At 41.0% G+C, this 24878-nt stretch overlaps 2 protein-coding genes across 2 annotated transcripts in view; one reads left to right on the plus strand and one right to left on the minus strand.

Annotated features, from left to right (window-relative positions):
- Nucleotides 1-215: 215 nt before the first annotated feature.
- Hey2 (hes related family bHLH transcription factor with YRPW motif 2) lies at nt 216-10264 on the minus strand. The gene is made up of 5 exons (XM_008848742.2): nt 9976-10264; nt 7124-7202; nt 6915-6998; nt 4273-4354; nt 216-1028 (listed from the first exon to the last, which is right to left on the minus strand). The coding sequence occupies exons 1-5, from the start codon at nt 10056-10058 to the stop codon at nt 343-345; spliced, it is 1014 nt and encodes a 337-aa protein (XP_008846964.1). The 5' UTR covers nt 10059-10264; the 3' UTR covers nt 216-342.
- Nucleotides 10265-11749: 1485 nt separating this feature from the next.
- The window catches only part of LOC103746527 (peptidyl-prolyl cis-trans isomerase A), a 90072-nt gene continuing 76943 nt past the window's right edge, over nt 11750-24878 (plus strand). The window contains exon 1 of the mRNA XM_008848743.3: nt 11750-12034. Coding sequence (XP_008846965.2) covers nt 11750-12034 — 285 coding nt within the window. The remainder of the gene's footprint in view (nt 12035-24878) is intronic.

Genomic DNA, 24878 nt, shown 5'->3' on the forward strand with positions numbered 1-24878 from the left:
TCCCTTCTAGTTCGAAGAACATTCAGCTATGGCAATTTTCTTTCTAAGTCAGATATATATTGATGCACCACTTGACAGTGCCATTCATGTAATTTCCAGAAAACAATAAATGGAAATAGGTGTGTAGTTTCAAAAAGTTGCTGATGTCAGTTACCAAGCTGCCTTAAGGAGGAGGGGGGGAAGGTAATACCACATTTCCACTTGTGAAGCTTGCTTCTCAAATAGCTTTAGTGTTTCTGTGTGATCTGTAGGCATCTGTATGGCTACCTTCAGGGTGCGGAGGTTTGAAGCTGACTGAAATGAAGGACATTCAGTTACTACTGCAAGCAGTTCAAGGATAACTTAAAAGGCTCCGACTTCTGTCCCCCAGGGTCGGTAAGGTTTACTGTTTGTTCCACTGCTGGTCTGCTGAGGACTGGAAGCTGCAGACACTGACAAGGGAGGGCTGATCGCTGTGGCTGCTGCCACTGCTGCTGCTGCATTGGGGGGTAGCATGGGGAAGGCCCCCGCAAAGGACAGAGGGAAGCTATGTGCTGCTGCGGTGGCTGCTGCTGCAGCGGCATGCACAGTGGCCGAGAGAGACAGAAGAGAGGTGGAGAGAGGTGGCACACAAGGCGCGACGCTGCCTGTTGATGGCATCCGAAGGGTGGAATCTGCATGGGCAAATGTGGCCGTGAGCAGGGCAGAGCCATGGGCAGGAGGCACTTCTGAAGATGTGGAGAGGCGGCATGGGGTTGACTCCGATGCATGGAGTCCATTGGATTGGAGCAGGGCTGCAGGCAGATGGTGGAAGGCCGCTGCCCAGTGGTGTGGATGCAGGGGGTGGTGGTGGTGGGCCATGGAGGACGTCATGGCTGCTGCCTCCCGCTGGGAGGCACAGGTGCTGAGATGAGAGACAAGGCGCACACGCAGCGGATCTGAGGAGTCCAGGCCTTCCACTGAACTCAGGTACCTGGCCACTTCTGTCAAGCACTCTCGGAATCCAATGCTCATGAAGTCCATGGCAAGAGCATGGGCATCAAAGTAGCCTAAAGGAGGGTTGAGTTGAATAGGAGAGAGGGTGAGAAAGGAGAGATGACACCACTCTGAGGATCGCCTCCCACTGACGTTCTACTCTGCCCTCCGGAAGATACAGGTCAAATGAACCTCCTGAAAATACAGCCCGCTGCTTATGCTGGTGATTTTCTCAGGAGTAAAGAAAGGGGACTCTGCAGCAGGCACCCTGACAATTTTAGCTATGCACTAGGTCACAGTTGATGATTCAAAAGTCATAAAGGGGAAAGAAATCTCAGAAGATTCCTGTTTCAACTACCCCCAGGGTTGGGGGTTAGGGGGTATTTTAATTTTAGAATTGGGAGATAATGACTTTCCTCAGCAAAATTTTTGATGGAAATAGAGAAAGTCTCACAGAGGTGGTAATTTACAAGCTATAACCAAGACTGAGCCCCACTCCTATGCATTCTGCATAAGCATTCTATCATAGAGTTACCCCACAAGCCCAAATTAGGCCATTTTCATCCAATGCACTTAAGATATATCATTTTATGCTTTTGCAAAGTAAAGTTTGCCTATTTTCTTTAGATTACTTAATTTATAATGAAAGCACTTTGGAAAACAGTTGCTACATTTATTGAGTAATTTAGAAAAAGGTTTGGGGTGAATATAATCATCAGTAAAGCGGAAACAACAGCACTAAGTTGAATGAGAGAATATCATGGAAGGTAGAATATCAGTAGTAAAACTAGTTTCCATCCCCAGACCCTGGCATGGTCAGAAAACAAAGCCTCCAGGATTAGGAGGTAAAGTTCTTTCTGAAGAGGATGTCTCACAGAAAGATTCTGCATGTCAGTCTTTAGGGTCTCCAGTGAGGCTGGAGCGTCTGACTTACACAAGAGAAGGAGACAGGTAGTGATTAGAGAGGACAGTGTCCAGAAACATTGAAGGACTTAGGAATTTAGGGTTCTCTCTAGAACTATGACGATCCTATGGCAGACAGAAAGGAATAATGCGACTGGAGCCTCGGGAGCTCTAGGAATTTTCATTACTGGTTGTGAAGCAAGTGACATTTGTGGTTGACAAGCTATGTGGCTGTGTATGTCTGGGTCTTGTTGCATCTTAAAGCATATGAATTATGTAATTCCTGTCCTATTGTAGGAAGCAGAGGGAAATGATAGAGAGCAGCTGTCTCCTGTGAGTGGGTCTTGGCCAGCAATAACACACGTGTCTGTAACCACTCCCTCTGTGCTAACACCATTCTATAGGCTTCAAGTGAATTAATTCACAGCCACCTGTAAGGTAGATACCATCACTGTCCTCATTTTTCAGATGATGAAACTGGGCCTCAGAGAGAATTAGTAACTTACCTCAGCTCATACAGCTAATAAATGGCAGCTAGAAATCACAATCAGGCAGCTGAGCTGGACTCCAATGCCCTTTGCCACTACACTAGAGGCCGTTGGGAGTCTAGGCATGTGAACACACACTGCCACCCCTCTCTTCAAGGTCTACACATTTTTCTGTGGGTTGACCCCTCCAGTGACCCAGTAGTCAGGTGACTTGCATGGCACCTACTTGGAAATATCTGCACACTAACTGTTCTAGGATGAATTCTAGTACTGTTCGAGGAGCCAAGAACAGTAACCAGGACGAAACTCTTGCGTGTGTTTGTATTTGTTTTGAAATGGGCTTACTATGTAGGCACTGGTTGGCTTCGTAGACTGCGCTGGTCTTGACTTCAGAGAGATATGTCTACCTCTGCCTTCTGAGTAGGGGATCAAAGGCCTGTGCCACTAAGCCAGATGAAACTAATATCTTTTATTATAAAGCCAAACAATCTTACTTTTTAGAAGTATAGCTCATGCCAAATGTTTGAGACTCTGAAAGCAATTCTCAGCCTTATGTGTACCAAAGCCCAGGAGGGGAGATCAATCACGTAACTTTCCTTGTGCCATATCTGACTCCATTGGCTTCCTGAAATTCCAGAGTGGCAGGTGTAGAGGCAGTCACAGTGCTGCTGGGTCTGAAGAGCACATCCTGCTAATTTAAGCCTCAAAGAACAGCAAGTTACTTCTGACTCAGGTCAAATGTTGTGGCCATGATGAGTTGGATTATTGACTTCCAAGATTTCATTCAGTTGTCCTTTATTCCATAAGAATATTCTGCATCCTAAGCTACTCTCTCTTTGTTCATTCAAGACAGTTTCTTGGGAGGTTGTGACCTGTGGCAAGTATGGGCCTCCCATCCTATCATGCAGTGATCACCCCCTACCTGACGTGGGTAGAAGGTGATTAGGGTCAAATCTGATGTTCTATCAGTTCTCCAATTTTCTCCCCGCCTTGTCCTGATCTAGGACTCATATGCTGTGGAACAGAAGACTACTACTGAGCACAGGGCGCCTCAAGTATTTAGTTGCAGAGCTAACTCCTCATGGTACCTTCTCTTTACTCATTGAGAAATATACTGAAAAACACACTAGGCTGAGATGATTACCAAAGACATCCTTGTAAAGTGACAAAGCTCCTACAAGACAAGATCAAGTCCAGGTGAAGTGTGAAAAAGGGGGACAATGAAATCTGAGTGAATATCACAGTTTTTAGTGTTTCATCTATTTTTAGCATGAGATGAGGGTCCTTCTCTAACCCCCCACAATTCTTCCCTATGGTACTGCCCAGTACAGAGGGCATCCTGTCACAACATGGGGCTGGGCCTGGACATCTGCTCCTGTCTGCTCTCTCCAGGAATAGTTTTCTCTGTTTATGGTTTCTAGTATGAAGACTCACTGCCTTTACTTTAAATGTTATGTTTGCTGTAAAGTGAAGACCAGCCAAGGGTCTCAGGAACAATGACAAAAATAATTTCAGAGTCATTTCCTTTGACTAGTTAAATATTTAAACCCTAGCTTTGATTTAATGAGAGAGAGAGAACTTGTAGCCTTGTTTATATTTAGTTGTTTGTTTGTTTTGTTTTGTTTCTGTTCAGATTCTAGCATGTGCTTCTCAAATCCCAAACAAATCTCTGATTAAGCTTCTGTGAAAGAAACTTTAGTCCCACAGTATTACGAAAGCAAACACAGGTCCAGGGTCAAGTGCTTCTTTTGTTCCAAAACTTCTTTCCCACGAGTTCAATCCTGCCATTAGCATTGATTTCCAGGGCTTTAATCTGCGGCCACCTATGTCAGCTTGTTAGAGAGCTGTTCAACTATGACTTCCTTACAATATTAGAGGGAAAAGATAAAGAGAGTTAGAAAAGGTAAAGAATGGCACCACCTCTTACCTTTACCCCCTGTTGCCTGAAGCATCTTCAGATGGTCCACTGTCATTTGCAAGATTTCAGCTTTTTCCAACTTTGCAGACCCCTTCAGAGACAAACAAGTCCTAAGTGCTACAGAAATTAACTTAGAACTTCCCATACTAAATTGAGTTTGATAGTTTCAATTTTGCCTTTCATTAGAAGATTCTATATTTTAGTTTCTTCACAGAAAAACCTGAATTCTTTCTGAAGTTTATGTGAAAGAACTAATTATTATGACATACCTGACAGCAGGAACTTGTCACTTTAACTTTTAAAGACCAGAACAAGGCATCAAAGAAATGATTTCTTAAATTATTATTATTATTGTTATCTTTTTGATACAGGATCTCCTTGTAGCCCCAGTTGGCCTGGAAGATTTCTTAAATTATAAGAACAATTATATTCCTAATATCACTCCACAAAAACTGTGCCAATTGTAAAGATCTCAAACTTTGTGTTCAATCTCTACCTTGATTAATCATATATTTTATTAAGGAACATTCAATAGTCATTAATGTTGAAGTCTAGATCAGTTAAACAGTTGAATATTAATTCTGGAAAAAGACAGAATTTTGGAAAATCAAAAGGAGATTATTCAAAAGGTGGAAAATTCTAATGTCTTTAAGATAATTCATAAGTACCACCAGTAAACAGGAAAAAAAGAGAAAGATCTTCAAGGTTACCAGCAGGTGTCACTATGAATTCCAAGATCACAAACAAAAGGGAGTAATTTATTATAGTTTATTTAAGGAGCATCATACAATCACAAGGAATTTGAATCATTCAAAACTCAATAAAATATTATTACAAGCACATTTTTGTTGTCTCCTTTTAAAAAATAAGGCAACTAAGCCTGGCATGGTGGCCCATGCTTTAATCCTAGCACTCTGGAGGCAGAGACAGGGAATCTATATGAGATAAGAGGCCAGCTTGGTCTATATAGAGTTCCAGGTCAGCTGGGGCTACAGGGAGACCCTATCTCAGAAAAAGGAAAATAATTAATGTTTTAAAAGTCAACCTCTGGAAAGCAACTGAAACTCAAATGCTCTGCTTACACTGTCTCAGGGGGCTGTGGGTGGCTTCTAACTTCTGGAAGGGCTAAATAATTAAACCAGTATGTGGGTTTTTTTTTTTTTTTTTTTTTCATGAATAGGATCAGAAGTTTATTCCAGATTCCTATGTTTGGCAGTTTTGTTTTTTTCCCTCCCCTCTTGGCCCCCCAATTATTAGTACCCAATACATGGCAAGAGTGTCAGAGTTATTTAACTGCTCTAAAGAATACTCTTCTGCTCAGATTGTGACAGAGCCAGCTCACTAGGGTTGGCAGCCAAACTCTGTAAATGGGAAAGCTTGTGTTTATGGTAACTGCCAAACAACTGAGGTTTGATCTTAAGGTTTGTTGTAAGTCAACATTTAAGAAAAAAAGGTCTAACAAACCAAGATTAAGGGGAAAAAAAAAGTCAAAGAGACTGCTTCTCATAACTTTACATTTCAATACTCAAAAGTATAAAAAGACATCATAGATTGCTGCCATTGTCATTGAAAATGCTATCAGAAGTATAATTCCAGTATTTGTAGGTTATCAAAGACAGCTAAGCACATAAACACATAGTATCTTTTTTTGTTTTAAATACATAAAACCAATAGCATATTGTGTCCAGTACTTGTCACTGTTCAGTGTGCCCATGAAGACCTACAGGCAGTTGCAGTGAAAGTGACTAATAAGTAAACTGCAGTTCTGGACAGTCTCCAAGGGCTTTGTAGGGTTTGTTTTATAATGTTTGCAGATTCATGAAGTAAACAACAACAACAACAACAAAAATGGGATAAACAGCTAACTGCAGCTTTGCACCCTATTTGGAATTCAACTGAAAACATTTCAACAAGGACGTGGTGCTACATTCTTTGAAGGATGCTCTTAGAAATCCCTGCCATTAGCCACTGAGGCAGAAACCAGACTTTTCTACAACCACAAAGGAAGATTTAAGCATGTTGGTGCTCTTTTTTTCTAAATGTTCAATATCTTTTATTTTTCTTCCAAAGGAATACTTGAACTCTGAAAAGCAGCATTTATGACTAATTTGATTTCTACCAAACTTCCAAAATATGCCCCAAATCAAACATCATTCTTTTAATGCAAGAAATAAAAACGAAAGCAAGTGGCTTGCTAAATAAATTGCATTAGTATAATTTAGGAAACAGAAATAAGAATGTTACTTTTTTGACTTTGATTTCTTTAATTAAAAAAGTACTTTCAAAGTTTGAGGAAAAAATGATATTTCATATATGATACAATTTTTTTTTTTTAAAAAAAGAATAAGACACACAACACGGTTTTAAACAAAACCACTACTGGTATTCATAGAAAGAACAGAGAAAGCATGAACACTGTTACCCTTAAGGGGAAAATAAGCTAAAGAATGGAAATGTTTTTCAACTTCATGATGGATTATGTTTTTAATAGTTTTGCCACAACAAAGCATTTTATTGAAATGGCTGCTCTGTGCCAGATCAGGGCACATACACCATTATTTTAATGAGCTTTAACAAGAACCCACATTCCCAGATGAGAGCAGTAGATTCTTTGAGCTGTTTATGGGTGGGGGAGAAGAAGGGCAACTCACTTGTTTTTCAAAAGCCGTTGGCACCAGCCGTCTCAACTCAGATAAACTATTGTTTATCCGATCCCGACGTCTTTTCTCTATGATCTATTTCAAAGAAAGCAAAACAAAAGTTGAATACATAACTGATAAAATTATTCATAATGGGAAAACAACAGCAGTGACAAAGTAGGCTAAATTACATTCCATAAAAGTGGGGGAAAATCACCTACCCCTCTCCTTTTTTTTCTTGCCATAATTTGAGAGGTGGTTGTTGGAGAATTCGACCTCATCAAAGAGCTTGTACTTTGCCTGTGAAACAGGAAGACTACGTCAGGTGTGCCAGCATAGCAATTGTTTTTTTCTTTTTTTTCCCCTTGGGTACTTCATGGCACTCACTAAATATTCAGAGTGACTGCAGAGTTCATATCTATGTAATTCTATCTATCTATCTATCTATCTATCTATCTATCTATCTATCTATCTATCTATCTATCTATCTATCTATCTATCTATCTATCTATCTATCTATCTATCTATCTATCTATCTATCTATCTATCTATCTATCTATCTATCTATCTATCTATCTATCTATCTATCTATCTATCTATCTATCTATCTATCTATCTATCTATCTATCTATCTATCTATCTATCTATCTATCTATCTATCTATCTATCTATCTATCTATCTATCTATCTATCTATCTATCTATCTATCTATCTATCTATCTATCTATCTATCTATCTATCATCTATCTATCTATCATCATCATCTATCTATACTTCAGTTTTAACAGATTTTGCTTTCAGCCCTTTCCAGGTAGGAACTGTGCATTTCAAAAGAATGTTAGTGGGACCCTTGAGATAAAGCAGCAGAGTTAAGACACTTACTACAAAGCTTGGCTACCTGACCTCGGTTTGATCCTCAGGACCCATATAGTGCAAGGAGAGAACCCACTTGGGAAATTGTATTCTGACCTACACACACACACACACACACACGCACACACACACTCGCACCTCGTACGCACGCGCACACACACAGGACAAGCTCCTGCCTATACCCACACACCAAATAAACAAGTAAAATTAAAAAATGTTGGTGGGTAATTTAGCTGCCAATTCAATTGGCGAAAATGAACCTGAACTTTTGAGTCTCCCAATGAAGTAATGATGGGCAATTAGGAAGTTAGGATGAGAAGTCACATATAATGTCCTCTTTCCCCATGTGTGTATGTGTGTGTGTGTGTGTGTGTGTGTTTGTTTCTTAAAAGCCAACATATTGCCTCTGATAGCATCCCTCCTACTCTGTCACTGAACAAATTGATATATGAACATTGCTTTCACAGTCATCCCATGTCAAACTTGTTCCAAGATGCAACTTTTAAATATTTTATTATTTTTAGTTTATGTGTATGAGTGTATTGCCTGCATGTATGTGAGTGCACCAGTGTCATGCAGTGCTGCCGAGGTCAGAAGAAGGCTTTGGATTCCCCTGGAACTGGAGTTAAGGACGGATTTTAGCTGCCATGTGGGTGCTGGAAATTGAACCCAGGTCCTCTGCAAGAGCAGTCCGTGCTCTTAACCGCTGAGCCATCTCTCCAGCCCCAAGATGCAACTTTTAAAATAAACAGAAGTTATTTTACCATTCTAAAATTTCAATTGGTCAATTAGACAACAGAAAAAGGTAGATTTCTAAAATTTCAATTGGTCAATTAAACAACAGAAAAAGGTAGATTTGAATTTTTCATACTAACCTTCTAAAAGAATATCCTAAATATTATTGGTTGAGAAATTATTATCTGGTTTAGTTCTAGGTCAGTACTTTGCAAATGAAATCATAGTGTCTCTCAGCCTTCAAACTAAGCTTAAATGTCTAGAAGCTATGATCCGTTTCAATTTTACTAATGAAAAGATATTTTTAAACTGCAAGTTCAGTTAAATGACTTTGGTCACATAACGTCTAATCTCTTTTCTAGCTGTATCTCTTTAGTTTGGTAATTCACGGATACTGTACTTCCTTAGGGCCTCAAATCTCCAGGTCCTGTTATTTGTTCTCTTTTCTTTTAGAAAAAGTGCTGTGCACACCAGGTTCCCATTACTTCACCTTCTCATTTCTGGACCTTGTTGAGTTAACTGTCCCCTTCACTCTTGGCCCTTCTCTACAGGTTTCATCTTACACGTGGCACCCTTGTGTTTCCATTTTTTTTTTTTTAAGACGATATACTTCAACACTGAGATACTTGGTAAACATTTCATGCGTCTTTGCTCTTGCTATTTTCAGGCTTTGCTTTGTATGTCTTAAAATAAGCCCGGGAAATAAAACCAGTTTTCCAAAGGCAGGGAGGATTTTGCTCTTTGAGTGACAGCTTCAGATAAATAATTAAGGTGCTTCTGGGGATGCCAATTAGAAGCAATTATCATTTGACCTGCCTTGGCTCTAAAATGCCTGGGTAATGTCTCTCTGGGACAGGAACCTGGAGGTCTGGCTTCTGTGATCACGACTCCAATCTTCTTCAGACTTAAGAAAAAGCGGTCAAAAAAAGGGAAACAAACAAAACAAACAAAAACAAAACAAAAAATACCCAAAAACACAAAAACGATGCCCCACCCACCTCGTACCATGTGTCTCTCACTGGTGGGTTAGCTAGCTCACACTCAGTCAACCTGCACAGCTCAGCCTTAAACAGGCAGATCGCTTTAATTTCTTCAAAACTCAAATCGTGTCCTCAGCCTCTCTCAAAATAGAAATCCATTTGTTTTTTTCTTGCCCCCTTTTCCTGGTCTATTTTGGAAGTGTCCCTAAATTCAGTTCCAGTGGTGGAGGCGTCGCCCGCGGCGCCTCTCCGGGCGCCCAGCGCTGACATCCAGGGACCGTGCTTCGCCATCTCCTGCACTGTCCTTTTTCAGTGGCACCCCCCTTCCTTTCCGTCCCACCACCAGCGTGCGAACCCAATCTCCCGCCCCACCCTGACTCCTGTTCTGCGAGCACCCGGTCCTCCCCCACAACTTTCTCTCCTCCACCTCGGGTTTTCTCAGGAGCTGCTCCCGCCGAAAGCTCCCGGATACCCGAGGCGCTTACCCAGAGTAATTGTTCTCGCTCCCCACGTCGATGGTCTCGTCCATGTCGCTTTCCGAGGTCGTCTCCTCGCACGGACGCTTCATCGCGCCGAGGACCGCGCAGCCACCGCCGCCAAGCCGGGCGAAGAGCGCTCCCCGCCGGCCTCCTCCCTCCTCGCTCCCGGGGCCGGGCAGGCGCGGGTCCCGCGGCAGATCGGTCGGCTTCTAGCAGCTCTTTCCCACGCCGCAAGCCTCCTCCGCCGCAGGAGCCGGCGCCGGCCACGCCCCCCGGCGCTCGCCAGCCCCCAGCGCTCCGCCCCACAGGCCCCGCCTCCTTGGGGGCGGTATGGGTTCCTATTGGCTGAGACTCGGGGGCGGGGCTGCGCTGACCAATGTCCGCTGCCAGGCACCCTCAGAGGCGTGGGAACGCGGCCGCGCACCTGGGAACCCGGAGGCCAAGCAGGCGGGCGAGACGCCGGTTCTGGACCGGGTGTGGGGCGGGTCCTTCTACTCCGCAGGCGTCTCTTCAGCGGAGTTTCGGTCCTGGGTTTAAAGAATAACCGCAAGCGCGTGGCAGAGTGCGAGCAAGCGTGTGTGACGTCGGGAGACAGCGAGGCTGAACCATCGCCCGGCTCGGCCGTCCGTTGTCTGGACCAAAGCTGCTGACTGGCAGACCGAGCGGTCACATTGGCCCTGGGGGGAGGGGGTGCTCAGAACCTCAAATCAAAGTTACTTTTCACCCTGCCAACTCCGGAGGCTACTTCTGCAGTTCTCCTTCCCAGGCCAGGTGCTTAGCCGCTGGAGGTCGGCCCGGTGCGGGTCCGAGCTATCGCCCTTCGGCCATTTCATTGCCTTTGGCCACCCTGATTGTGGGAATAGACCCTCGGAGCAGACCGTGGGCTGGAGTGGTGTCTGCTCCAGTGTGCAATGAGGCGGGGATTCCAGGACACAATCTGAGTAGGTTTTCAAGTTTGAGCGTCTTGGGCTTGGGTTATCCAAATTTAATGCCCCAGTCTCCCCTGCAATCTCCCAGGAATGTGCAGTTGTAGCCGCAGAGTTCTTTAGCTTCCGGAACGTGAAGATTTGGACATTGCATGTTTGTTTGCAAAGTGCCCAGTCATTGTCCTTCTTAGTGCACGGACACAAGGGTTGTCTAACTGTGCTTTCAGACCTTGTTTTCTGGCAGCTGGCTCTTCCGGTGCTCGGTGGGACTTTTGAACCCGCTCCGCCGACGCGATTCTGCCGGGTCAGGAAGTGAGCGGGACCGAGCGGGAGGAGCGGCCCCGCCGGGCGCTGCCAAGCGGGGCGGCGGGCGGCTGTTGATTGGGGTCCACCGGGAGGTTCCACACGTTGATTTGAGCCAGCTCCGTGCTTGGTGGAAAAAAAGCTTTGAGAAAGGCATGCATCCATCCTCATGACCCTGCGCCACGCACAGATGCATCTTTTTGGGCATCTGTTTAGGGCATCCCTTTGACACTCCATTTTCTGTCACATGAGGCCGATGGGGCGGGAAAGGATACGAGGGAAAGACGCGACAGCAAAAAGACTCTGGCAGGCCAAATTGGAAGGAGGGAGAGCGGGAAGGAGACAGGGCATCGCCAAGGACCTGCAGCTAGCGTGGTGTTAAAACACAAAGCCCCTCCCCACGCTCCCCGCTCTCTTTTGTGTGGTCCCCACCGCGGGGCCTTCAATAACCGTGTGAACAGAAATCCGAAACGTTCCATCCTGACTTCTGAAACTTAAGCCCGAGCAGATCACAGGATCAGCGGGGACCGGGCGGGGCTTGGAGAGGCGGGATGGGTCAGCGCTGGACCGCAGAACGGTGGGTCGCTGTGACTCCCCAGCTCCGGAGTCAGCCTCCAAATGGGTGCCTGGTCACCCTCGGGCTGCGGGCCTCTGCCCCACCGCTGCGCAGGCGGCCTGAGGCTGCTTGCGCTTCGCCAAGCGGGTCTGCACCCCTGTGCGCCCCTTGCTTCCGCACCGGTAATCCAGCCCACAGTGATCCCTACACCTCGTGGGTTCCAGGCCTCATTTCCCAGCTCAAGGGCGGTCCCCGCTACAGGTGGACGCACCCGGCAGGCGTGAGAGATCAGTGTTCCCAGCTCTTGCCGACTAGTGCATTTTTTCCCCCCCGAAAGCGAAAGCCCACATGTGCAATTAACATTTGCCACGCGAGCAAATTAGTGGGAGCTTCCAAACGCCAGAGGCAAAACCTGAAAACATCACTGAGAAGAAAACAAAACAAAACAGGTTTCTCACCATACTAATGTATTTAATTACAAGGACTGCGAAAAATTGCAGCAGGAAATGATTTGCTTGTAATAAAGTAGCAACTGGATAAAGTTTTCCATATTTGTCTTTGAAAACTTAACCGCTGTACTGTGTCATAAAAAAATAACAGGGAATTTCGAAAGCACACACGAATTAATGTTGGTTAAAATGTTTTTTTAAGCAAAGAGTGTCTGTCATATACTTAAAGCTTTTAGATTAGTGCCTGCTGCACAGTAAACGTTATGTTTGTAAAGAATGAATATGGCAGAAGACAACATTTTAAATATTGCCTAAAATATACTCATTTATTTTAAAAATAATCTCAATTAGAGTGATTTTTTTTTTTTTCCATTATAGCTGTTATTTTCAAGTATCCCAATTGCCTGCCTCCGTTTGGGCGTCCTGTCTGTGTCGGGTCCTTGGTCTGGGTCAGAGCGAGAATCAGAGGAAACTCTTGAAAGCGCTTTAGCAGAGAGAGAGAGAGAGAGAGAGAGAGAGAAGCTTGAAGAGGGGATGAAGTGGGGAGGTACTGGATGGCGTAAGCGGGGAGAACAGGCCGAGGGGACCGAGGAACTTTAAGCCTCATTGCCCCTCAGTGACATCTTTTTTTTCAGGGAAAGTTGCCGGAAGGCTTTACCAAGCACCAGTGTAGAAGAAAAGATGTCAGTGCGCACAGCAAATGGCCTTTCTTTCCTCTCTTTCTCTTTGGAAGATTTGAACAATGTGATAATTAGACCGATAGCTACCAGGAGGAGGGACTGTCCTAGAAACGAAATGCCATTAGGAAAGAAAGACCAGGGCAACAGATCTAAAGGATCTGAGAGGGAGACTCAATCGCATTCCCGAAATTCGTCCCTGTTCGGTGCTTTTATGATTTTTAACATGAGAAAGAGATGAAGAAAGCAGAGATCCGGAGGGATCAGGTTCGGTTGGTTTGGACAACGACTCATTTATTACGAAATGGTTTCCCCCCTTACATTGATAAGTTTGGCGATCTTGACCAAGCTTTGTTTCTTTCCCACACATTTTGAGTTTTATTCCACAAACTAATGAAATGATTTCTTTGCCGCGAGTCTAAAAATTCCCTTGCAGAATTTGGGAGATGAATGGGAAATTTTTTGTTTCTTTAATTTCTTAGGCTGCTTTCTGTGCTTATCAGAATACCGTGGTTTTTTGTTTGCTTGTTTGTTTTTTTCAACATTAGTTGTTACATTTATTTGCTGTTTCTTCTGAGTCCTTGAGATGCTGTTTACAATTCCTTAAAAAACACGAAGTACAATTACTTAAAAACAGTGTTTGCTTGGTGCAGAGTCATCAAGGCATGATAACGTTTAAAAAATTTAACTTAGTTTTTCAATGGAGTAAGGGCAGTTGTGTTGTTTAGAGAACTTTAGGCTAGTCTAAGAGTTCTAAAGGTACACAGTTCAAACTGAGAAGTCTAATGTTTTACACCCTTTGAAATGCAATTATTGACACCCTTTGAAATGCAATTATTGACAAGGCTTTTTCTTGCAGAGGGAGGGCAAACAGAGCTAGTTTATTTGCAATTACCAGGCAGGTGATAAGCACGTGCGGATCTGTAGGCACCCTTGTTAAACTGTCTTGCCAGACTACAGGCTATTGTGAACAGGCACCCCTTAAAATGTGAGAGAATGCTGCGCCCTGGGAGTGGAGGCCAAGGGCAAGATCCTTGTAAATTTCAATACCTTTCTCAACATCAGGCTGGCAGCAGGCAGGCCAGTCTAGGGTCATTGTGTGACACAAATTTGCAAGCCACTAAAGCAACACAAAGCTGAAAGCAAGGCCCACCAGCCTTGAAATCATCTCTGAAACAGAGCTGCTTTTCCTTTTAGCAAGTATTCTTGCCAGGTTAGCCACACAATGTGTATCATGTTTATGCCCCCCGCCCTCCAACTAGGTGCTACTTAAATCTGAGACTCCAAGGGAGGAGATGTAAGATTCCCCAACTCCTCTTCCTGAAAGTTTCAGTGTTTAGGCTGATCTGTGTTGTGAAGGGGCAATTTGTTTAAAAGCTTTTATTTCAGGACTGCATTAGTGGCCGCGAGTGCTCAGCACACATTGCTAGAGATGAAGACGGCTTTATTGTAGGACCCTGGAGAAGAGGTTGTACAGCAAGGAACCAGTTTTCCATATCCAAGAAAGCAACTGTCAGAAGTTATCAACACTCACTGTATTAATTGAACTCTTCCAGGGGCCTGAATTGATGTTGGCAGGCTTTTCTTTTAAGGAACATCTTTAAATTTCTATCTTCTGGTTCATTGGTTTGACATGCAGTTCCCTCCCCCTCCCCTTTTACGGATACAGTGAAATACATTCACTTCTTTCATGAAAATGATCTCTTAAGCATATCCTCATCTTCTAAAATGATGCCTGGCAATATAATGGGTGCATAATAAATAAATGGTTTGGAATGAACTTCTCATTAAAATTAATGAACTCTCTGCTTCTTCCCATAAATACAATAATAAAATAGACATATGCAACATGAACTAAAAGCTGTGAAAATATGAAATGACTACATGTAAACAGGAAAGTATTCACTGTAAATGGGTCTTTAGTTCAGCCCAAACATCCTGGTGGTCAAGGCAGAAGAGAAACACAATGAACTTTCTAATTTTTATAATCAGAAAAGTAAACGTTCATAGTTTTTCAAAAAAGAAAAACTTAACCCAGAAACTGAATTCTAACAGAATTGTATGGCTGCCTAGGTTACAGACTTGAAACATTTAATTATTTGAAACAATTATTTCCTTGTTTACATTTTTTTCTAAGTTTTTCTATTAGTTATAACATGAAAAGCAATACTGACAAGACACATGAAGACAGAAGCTCCTAATAGTTGACTAAGCCATCCAAGAGGCCGTCAAAATTCATTAATTGACGTTAATAGGACCAGTTCTCACAGTGCTCCAAAAAATAGGGATTCTCTGTAGGAAGTGTTTGCTTTCACTTTCAGAAACCAAAACATGTAAGTCAGGGATTCCTGGATCTGTTAACTCAGCATCATTTGGTGGAAGTAAAACAGAGTTTGAAATAGTAAGTGCCATGGAAAATTTGAGACTAAAAGTATTTTCCCTTAGAATGTGAATGAATAGCTACATGTTCTTAACATATTTATTAGATCATTTTCATTAAATAAGTTCACGTTTATATCCTCATCTTATTAAATTAGAGGTTACTTTTTGAAAAAAAAAAGACCATTATAGATTGAAAATGACTCACTAATTTTAGATTTATTGTGGGGGAAAAAACTATGTTATTTTGAGACTTTTGTGTTTTGCCAAAGATGGACTGTCCCAGAAACAAAAACAAACAAACAAACAAACAAACAAACAAACGTACGTGTTTTTCTGTTTTTTGTTTGTTTGTTTGTTTGTTTCCCCTCAATAGGGCAATTTTTTTTTCTACCAGATAAGAATTTGACTAGTTCTTGGTATCTTTTAGTTAAATACAAAGCAGGGCAGTTTGTATTTTCTGGTGTTAGCTATCACAGTAAGTTAATAGCATAACAATATATTGGAAACACTGGACTAAACATTTCTTACATGCATTTGCTGTTCAGTAATAAGCCATTGCATTTCTGGAAATCAAATACTTTAAAGAAAATAACAGTTTGATGGGGAACTGTAGTAATCACCAGGGCAATGCTGGCTTTGGCTGCTGAATGACAGAGAGCTCCAAGCTCAGCCGCAACCTGGAAAACAGCAGTGCATGGAACATGTAAGAGAGGTACACTGCACGTTTTCAGGGCACTTTCATCTAGGACGTTATTGAATTATGAACCAAAACATCCAGCACTTGGGATTTACAGACTGGCTATCAAAATTACACTAAAATAACCGTCTCAACAGGAAGGTTTGATGGCCTGAAAATGGAAGACAGAATCACTAGGAATATGTAAATGATACATGTGACTACACATATATACATATATAGCTACAAATATGAGTATCTACACATAAATATTTATAAAAGCAGCCAGGCATGGTGGTGTACACCTTTAATCCCTGCACTAAGAGAGCGGAGGCAGGCGGATCTCTATGAGATCAAGGTCAGCCTGGTCTACATAGTGAGTTCCAGGTCAGATGGGACTACAGGGAGACCCAGTCTCAAATGTATATAAAATATTTAACTTTGTACTGTATATATATGTTGTTAGTATATGAAAAGTTATGGTAATACCAGTACAAACCAGTGGCTCAAATCAAAGAGGAATACGGTGTTTTATGGCTAAACATCACTCGAACAGTGGAATTTATGTATTGGTACGGTGTTTGTTTTTAAAACTGTTTACTATATTTTATCTGTAATATTTTCATCTATTCTACTACTGACATTTTAAATATTTTAGTTAATATATTTATTTTATGTGTATGAATGTATCGCTTGCATGTATGTAAGAGCATTCACTCATGTCATGCAATTCCCACAGAGGTCAGAAGAGGGTGCTGGAGCCCCTGGAACAGGGGTTATGGACAGTTGTTAGCTGCAATGTGGTGCTGGGAATCAAACCTGGTCCTTTGCAAGAGCAGACGGTGCTCTTAATCGCTGAGCCATATCTCCAGCCCTTATTATTGACATTTTAAACATTTTTTAAATGTACTTTCTGAAATGGAGACCCTTAGGAAAACAGAAGATTTTAGTGTCTTGTACCATTCCATGTAATGGGAATAAAATTATTATGATAGAGGGCTAGGAAAGGAAAGTGAATCTTTTTGATGTTCAAATGGAATTCCTGAAAAATCATGTCTACTTTGTGTGAACTAATGACATACTGCTAAATTATATATTTAGATACATAAATTCTGGTTAGGACAATGAAATTTTGAACAAAATTTAAAGCGTCTAACCATACATTTATTTTTGAATTTATGAATTGGGAAAAGAATATCCATATTTTAAGGATGAAATGCTTTTCTCTTATTTTTAAAATGTAGCTGGAGAACACCACAGTGAGGACGAGATAGATGAAGCTGTGTGTGTGTTGGGGAGGAGTGGTCCAAAAATGAAACCAAAGAGATGTGGACACAGGTTGCTCACGGAAATGTTGGTGTGTGTGCTTGAGCATAGTAAAGCAAACCTTCTTTAAGCACTGTAGGATTTCTCAGGCTGGGCCTCTCTTCACTCGTTCATTCCCATTTCCTGCCCACTAAAATATTGAACAACGACTCTGAGCAATGTTTGCTGCTATGCAATGTGGGTGAGGTATGGTACGCTAGACTCAATTCTTCCTCTCTGGAAAAGAGCAGGAAAAATAATATGAGAGTCTGCACAAACAAGTGTTATACGAAGTGGGATGAAGTCAAGGCCAAAGTAAACAGAAAACTGCATACTGTGAACACAAAGATGGAAAAGATTCATTTTAAAAGGGAGGCTTCAGTAGCGGCAGCTCCGGTTCTATGTAGGATTAGAGATAATCGTTATTGGAAGGGCAGGGATATGCTAAGGAGTTTTGTCTTTAAGAGCCATTTCTACAATAAGCACACCATTTTTACTTAATTAGTTTATTGGGATGCCCTTACATTTCCCTTAAATATTATGGGAAGGGAGTACATGATCCCTTGTAGATACCCCTGAAAGCTATCATAGGGTTTAAAATGTGGCACCTAGGCAGGGCCTTGAAAGATGTACATAAAGCTACAAATTTTAAATAGACTGTCTGAAAGAGGGACTAGTATGTGCCAAGACAGGAGGGTGGAAGTGATCCTTAGGGAAAGGTGAAGTGAGGGAAATGGAAGGAAAGTGAGTGGAGAGGAGGGACTTGTCTTATGAAATGAGTTAAGCTACAGGCAACTCATGAGTATCTGGTCAGCTGGGCTGGGTATTTTCCTGAAGGTTTTGAGAGCCACTTGTGGTTTTAGAGCAAAGTAGCACATTCAGTGCTATAACTCATTAGGTAGTCTTGTTCAGTCTAGTCAGTTTTCTTTCTTGCAGTTGTCACTAGTTGATACTGAAAGCATTATAGCAGAAGAATAGAATTTGTGTGTGTGTGTGTGTGTGTGTGTATGTGTGTGCATACGCACACACTTGTGTGTGCACACTCATCTGTTTGTGGTGCATGCACATGAGTGTGTTTGTGGGTGCATGTGCCCAATTATAAGCATGCAGAGGCCAGAGAAGGACATCTGTGCCTTCTTCTGCTGCTCTCCACTCTATTCCCTTGAGAAAGGCCCTCTCACTGAACTTGAAGCTCTCTGTTTTGGTAGATTGACTGCCCAGTGAACAGAAAATACCTGTCTCTCTCCACCACTCTCTGTCCAATGTTGGGATTACAGGCCAGTGCAGCTATGCCAAGCTTTTTATGTGCCTGCTGGGGATTGAACTCAGGTCTTCATGCTTACATCCAGCCATCTCTCCAGGCTCAGAAATGGAATTTACAAAAATTACTTATTTATTTTTATTTTTTATGTGTATGAGGATTTTTTTGTCTATCTTGATGTAAATGCACCACATGCATGCAATACCTGCAGAGGCCAGAAGAGGGCATCAGATACCCTGGAACTGGAGTTACAGATGGTTGTAAGCCACCACATGGGTGCTAGAAACTGAACTGGGGTCTTCTTGAAGAGCGACCAATACTCTTCACCACTGAGCCATCTCTCCAGCCCTACAAATGGGATTTTTGGTAGTGATGGTTTCTCAGTGTATTTTACTATTGAGTTTGTTATAGTTTAGACCTTGAAAGCTCCAAAGGCCCATGTGTTGAAAGCCTGTGGAACATGTCCTCAAGCTGTGGCACAGTTGGGAGGTGTTGAGGCCTTTAGGAAGTGGTTTCTTATGGCAGGAAGTCAGGTCATTGAAGGTTATGCTCTCAAATGGGATATTGAAATGCAACCTCCTCTCTCTTTGCTTTCTGGCCTCCTACAGGTGGATAGACCTCTTCCACCACGTGCTCTAGACATCATTACCATGCCACCATGGGTCCAAAGTAACAAGTAACTGACCATGGACTTAAACCAACAAAGTTCTGAGACAAAATATACTTTTCCTACTTATGAGCTGTTTGTCAGGTATTTGTTGCAGCAATGGAAAACTAACATAGAGAGCATTGTCAGGTAGGACTGTGGGCTCAGTTCTTAGATTCTTTGGGTTTTCTTAATATAATCTAATAACTATTAAAAAAAGCCACAGTCACTGCATTCTTCGTGGAATATGCACATAATTATGCCAGGACTTGCAAATCAATGATTACAGATTTGTTTTGAAATCCGTCATGTCATAATTAAAAACAGAATGTGGCTATTCTCTCAGTGATTAAGAGAACTTTCTAAAGTGAGATTTTCAGCTTCATTGACTTCAAAGTAGCACATAGTGCAGGAACGAAGTTAGCTATCTCTGGATTTGTTCAAACTAAATACTTTCCATGAAAGGTTGAGCACTGATTTTTCCTGATACTTCCTGGCATAGAGAGGTTACAGTTACCTTTGCACAGAATGTCTGATATTCAAGGATTTTATAGCTTAGTTGTTAATTAGTTATTTTTAGACACACCACCTTACATCTTCCTAAAAGGAATGTTAGGCCTTCCTAAAAGGAATGTTATTTGCATTTAAATTTAAATACTATCTAGGCAGCAAACAGCAGTAATGCTCAATAGGTAAATATAAGACAAAGATAAAATTTTCTTCTAATCACCCCAGAGGAGGTAAATAAGAACAAACTTTCTATCAATAAACAAAGCATGGGACTGGAGAGGTAGCTCAGTGGTTAAGAGCACTGACTGCTCTTGCAGAAGACCCGGGTTTGATTCCCAGCATTCACATGGCAGGTAACAACTGTCTGTAACTCCAGTTCCAGGGAGAATCCAGTGCTCTCTTCTGACCTCTGTAGGCATTACATGACACAGGTGCACTTAACATATGTGCAAGCAATATACTCATAAAAAAATCAAAGTAGTAAAAATAAATAGAAAAGAATAAAGGATGGTAAGCATGGTTGCACTTGTCAAATTAGGCGAATTGGTAGCACTGAGTTCTTCAGAAATTACTGTATTTCACACTTTACTCTGCTGACCAGCCGTCTAGTGAGCTCTTTGAGACAACTGAAAGCAAGGCAATCAATGATCCTTGCCCTTGAGGATCCTCAGAATGCATTAACAGTGATCATGATGGCTCCGTCGATCCACTACTTTCTATGTTTCTGACACTGCTTTTTAAGCCTACAAAATACTATGCAAATTAGCTTACCTAATCCTGCCCAGAACTCTGGAGGTAGATAGACTCATTATGTTTCTCTTACTGGTAAGGAATCGAACTCATGGAGTTTAGCTGTCTAAAGTTCTCTGGGTCTTAAAATAATTTAGAGTCAGGTTCCATCCAGGGAATTGAGTAATGAGTCCATGTTCCTAGTCATTCTGGACACCTATTTCAAGAATAATGTAGTATATGTGTCACAGATACCAGCAGGGCAGACACCAAACATCATTTATGAGTGTAGAGTTTAGAATACCTCAATCTGGCAGTTTTCTGGGCTTACAATCACAAAAAGCACAACTTTTCACAATAGGCCCTAGGATGGTTTATGATTTAGGATGTAAACTGTGGAGTCAGACACCAGGAAGATTATCTTTGTCATGAGTTGCATGACCTTGAGTGTGCACCCAAACTGGGATCTCACTAAGTGGAATTAGGGATGCGTAACAGGATCAGGAATGGATAAATAATGCTTGTCGAGTGCTTGATAACATCTTTGACACATGCAAAAAAGCAGTTATAGCTGATTAATTATGACTCCTGAAAACGGGACTGATTCCATAATTTTTTTCTTTGTTAAAATTAAAACCTTTTAAATCTGTTTTTGTATTATAGTAACAATACACGTTCATTACAGAAAAATTGGTCAATTCTGTTTGAAATAATGAGAACATATAAATTACTATTTAAACCTAACAGCAAAAGATAATAATTATTTTAATTAATTAATTAATTAATTAATTTCTATTTTATGTATATGAGTGTTTTGCCAGCACATAGGTAAGAGCACCCATGTTTTGTAATGCCTGTGGAGGTCAGAAAAGTGCACGGATCCCTGGAACTGGAGTTAGAAATGGTCGTTAGATCCCATGTGGGTGCTGAGAACCAAACCTCTAGCTCTGATAATAATTGCTAATACTTTCACAGCCTTCTGCCTTCTGGTTGACCTCTCTCTCTCTCTCTCTTTCTCTCTCTCTCTCTCTCTATATATATATATATGTATATGTATATGTATATATATGCATGTGTTCATGCATATTTGCATGTGTGGGTACACGTGTGTGCAGGTGCTCATATATGTATATGCACTCTGTGTGGAGGCCTATGGTTGATGTCCTCCTCAATCACTCACCACTTTGGTTGCTGATATCGGGTCTCATTTTGTCTAGTCTAACCTGCCATCTGGCCCCTGGGGAACCCCGTCTCTGCCTTCAGAGGGCTGGCATGAGAGGAGGGCTGCCATGCCACCTGGCTTTTACGTGGTTGCTGGGATCTGAACTCTGGTCCTCATGTTTGCACAGTAGCCAGTCCTTCATAAACCTGAAAATACATCATGCATACTCCCCCATTTTATTGAATATGCTTTCATACCATCATTCCCTAGGTGGTACAGTGATTTTTGGTATGAATGCATCATTGTTACTTAACCATTCTTTACTTTTGTGTATTTAAATGTTTACTTATTTTTCTATTATGAACAATGCTGAAATAACCTTGTAGGTTTAAAAAATTCATGCTTTAGATTAGTTTGCATCAGAATTATTAGAAATGGGATGGGGTGACCTTATGTTTCTCACATTTAAATCTTTTTTGATATTTCCTGCCAAACTGCCTTTCATTGCAGTTAGGCTAATATATATCCCTGCTAACAACATGTGAGAGTATTTATTTCTCCAATCTTCACCAACATACATGTGTGATAGCTGCTAATCTAACAGGTGAATCAGCAGCATCATTCGAATTATAGTTCCTATTATTGTCAGAGATTTTTCATAGTCTATTTAAAATACTATTGGTACACTTTATTTTCTCTTGATGTAGTTGTCTTTTTATTATTGAGATAAAGTTGTTGACCAGGTATGACTCCTCACTGAATTGAGTGCGTATTTCATTATGTATGTTGTATCTGCTTATTGATTTACTATTTGATCCCATTTGTCCCTTTATATTTTTCAGCAGCTCATTAATTTGTTATAATTTTAAAGCAATGCATTTTAATAAATAGTAATGAGGGTGAACTTCATCACTCATGCCTTAAGATGCTGAGATCACAAATGTGTTTCAATATATCTGACTCTGCTCTTTGGAATTCCACAGAATTTAAAATCTTTAAAATTTTAACATTTTTTTGAACTGAGGGAAGGCTTCTTTTGCTAGCTGTCCATATGTGGTCCCTTAAAGGATGCCTGTTCTTTTTCCAAATATTTTCTCTATTTACATTCATATATCTAGTGGTTTTCTTTATTTTGAGCATGCCTATTGTGGTATTAGTGATATTAGTGGCCTCAGTGATGTGAAAAGGGGAGGTGGTGTGTGTGTGTGTGTATGTGTGTGTGTGTGTGTGTGTGTGTGTATGTGTGTGTGCAATGGGCCATGGTGAGATAGGAACGTATCACTTGCTATTTTTAAATGAATACTTTCAGTGAATGACCAGGTGCGAATTCTCTATTCACAGTTCAAGTGTGGAAAAGAGAAGTGAAGGCTGGCATAGTATAAGAAAGCTTGCATGGATGTTCCAAGAACATTTGGGAAAAAAAACAAAACAAAAAACTATGCCACTTCAGCTCTTTGTAAAGGTAAGGATAAAATCACAGAAAAAATAAAAGCTATTCTAAGTTGATGATTATGTTCTTCCACTTTTTGTGTGTAGTGGAAAGAGCATTAACTTTGGGATCATGCAGACCTGAGTTAGATTCTTCACTCTGCCACTTAGTAGCCTATATTATTTAAGCCAAATAAAATTTTCTTTTAGTTCCCGATCTGAAAAATGTAGGTCACTGATTTGACTTTAAGATTCAGTGTGAAACTCCTAGCAGCACATAGTTCATCATAAGACTCAAAAAAAAAATCAATTTCCTTTTCCTTTCTTTCCTAAGTGATAACAAAAGTGGTCTGCTTAGAGGCAAGTGCTTGTAGTACTGAGAGTCTTTCTGGATTAATAGCTTCATAGAGATAATGCTTTAATTTTTCACAATGCTTCCATATCCCGATGTAGAGTTTTTATTTCGGTACTTGACTAAATTACAGTATTTGTAAAGTAACTTGAACTTCCCTGGCTCAAAGCGCACAGAGAACAGGACGGAATCAACACCACCCATGGCCAATAAGGTATCTTACATGCATTCTTAGCAATCAACAGGACACATGCTTATATGGTCCATGTTTTCTGGGGATACATTTCTGCAGCAGTGTTTTACCACCTGTGACTACTGAATAAAAGTATTTATTGTATCTGTAGTGCTTCCTTATAGAAACAATCCTGATAAGGATAAGAAATCAAGGACATCATGGTCTCAACAATCTTTCTCTCTTCAAAGGCATCTTTCAGATGAGGCTCTAAGAACCCTTTACAGAACAGTTTTGTAAGGCTTGTAAACTGTTGGTTTGTGGAAAGTGAAGTGTATAGTCAAAATACTCATCGGAGTAGAGGTTGGCTGTGGAGGGCATGGATGAAAGTGTGGAAAATGCTAAGTGGAACTCAGCATGTGTTCACTGTCAATGCAAAGTCAGTTGTTGCCTGGCAGGCAGTAGGACTATCATTTGTTAGACAGAAACCTGGGCTATGAGGTACTTAAGTCCTCAGGATAATAATTTTCATAATTAATTCTGCAGACTGTATATTCAATGCCACCCTGTGGTTTGAGGTTGAATTGTTCAGTATTATGTAATGAAGAAACTATTTCTAATTGATTCCATCTAACTCCCATACTAAAAGGTGAATTGGGACACTATTAAACTATTTCTGATCACTGGGAAAAGATTTAGTACCAAATTGAACTTCAAAATAAATAACAATAATGTGTACAACTTGTAAGATAATGTTGCTAATGTATATTATATATGCTGTCCATACTTTTTATTTCACTATTTGGATCATAGTTCTTGATTTGAGGTCCTTATATAACTAGTAATTTAGAAAGGTAGTAATGAATATTTGGGAGAAACAAAACCATTATTTCTAAAAGTCTAAGAGAAATCACATGCATATTATTCATTTAAATCTTTAATGATGCTCTTTAGACTATCATAAATGTCTCTTTGTTATTGTCATAATGACACTCAATACATCAAAAATGCTAGCTTCTTTAATGTTTCAGCATGGCTCTGTTTTTAGGAATTTTTAAAATTAGTGCATCTTTGATCAGTCTTTCAAATGGGAGAATAAGATGTTTGGTTATTTGATAAGCATTTAAAATATCCTTCTTCCTTCTTTTATTCTCCTTTCCTTTCCTTTCTCTCCCCTCCCCTCCCTTCCCCTCCTTTTTTTCTTTCTTTTCTGGACCTTGTGCTCCATTGAGCTAGATCCCTAGTCAGTGATTTGTTTCTGGTAAGCTCATGGTATACTTCTGCACTTAACATTTTTTTTTATATAACCTAGAATGGAAGAATTCTTTTTGTATGTCAAAAGTTTTATTTCATACATGAGAGCTGTGATGATAAT

The sequence above is a fragment of the Nannospalax galili genome, unplaced genomic scaffold (assembly GCF_000622305.1).
Source record: "Nannospalax galili isolate Female #2095 unplaced genomic scaffold, S.galili_v1.0 scaffold2424, whole genome shotgun sequence".
In the NCBI taxonomy this organism is placed as follows: domain Eukaryota; kingdom Metazoa; phylum Chordata; class Mammalia; order Rodentia; family Spalacidae; genus Nannospalax; species Nannospalax galili.

Excerpts from the sequence above, each read along its gene's own strand:
- Hey2 (XM_008848742.2), bottom strand. The coding sequence starts at position 10,058 with ATGAAGCGTCCGTGCGAGGAGACGACCTCGGAAAGCGACATGGACGAG. Across the intron at positions 6,999-7,123 it reads CAAGAAAAAAAAGGAGAGGG|ATCATAGAGAAAAGACGTCG; the intron begins GTAGGTGATTTT and ends TCTTTGAAATAG. Across the intron at positions 4,355-6,914 it reads CAACGGCTTTTGAAAAACAA|GGGTCTGCAAAGTTGGAAAA; the intron begins GTGAGTTGCCCT and ends TTGTCTCTGAAG.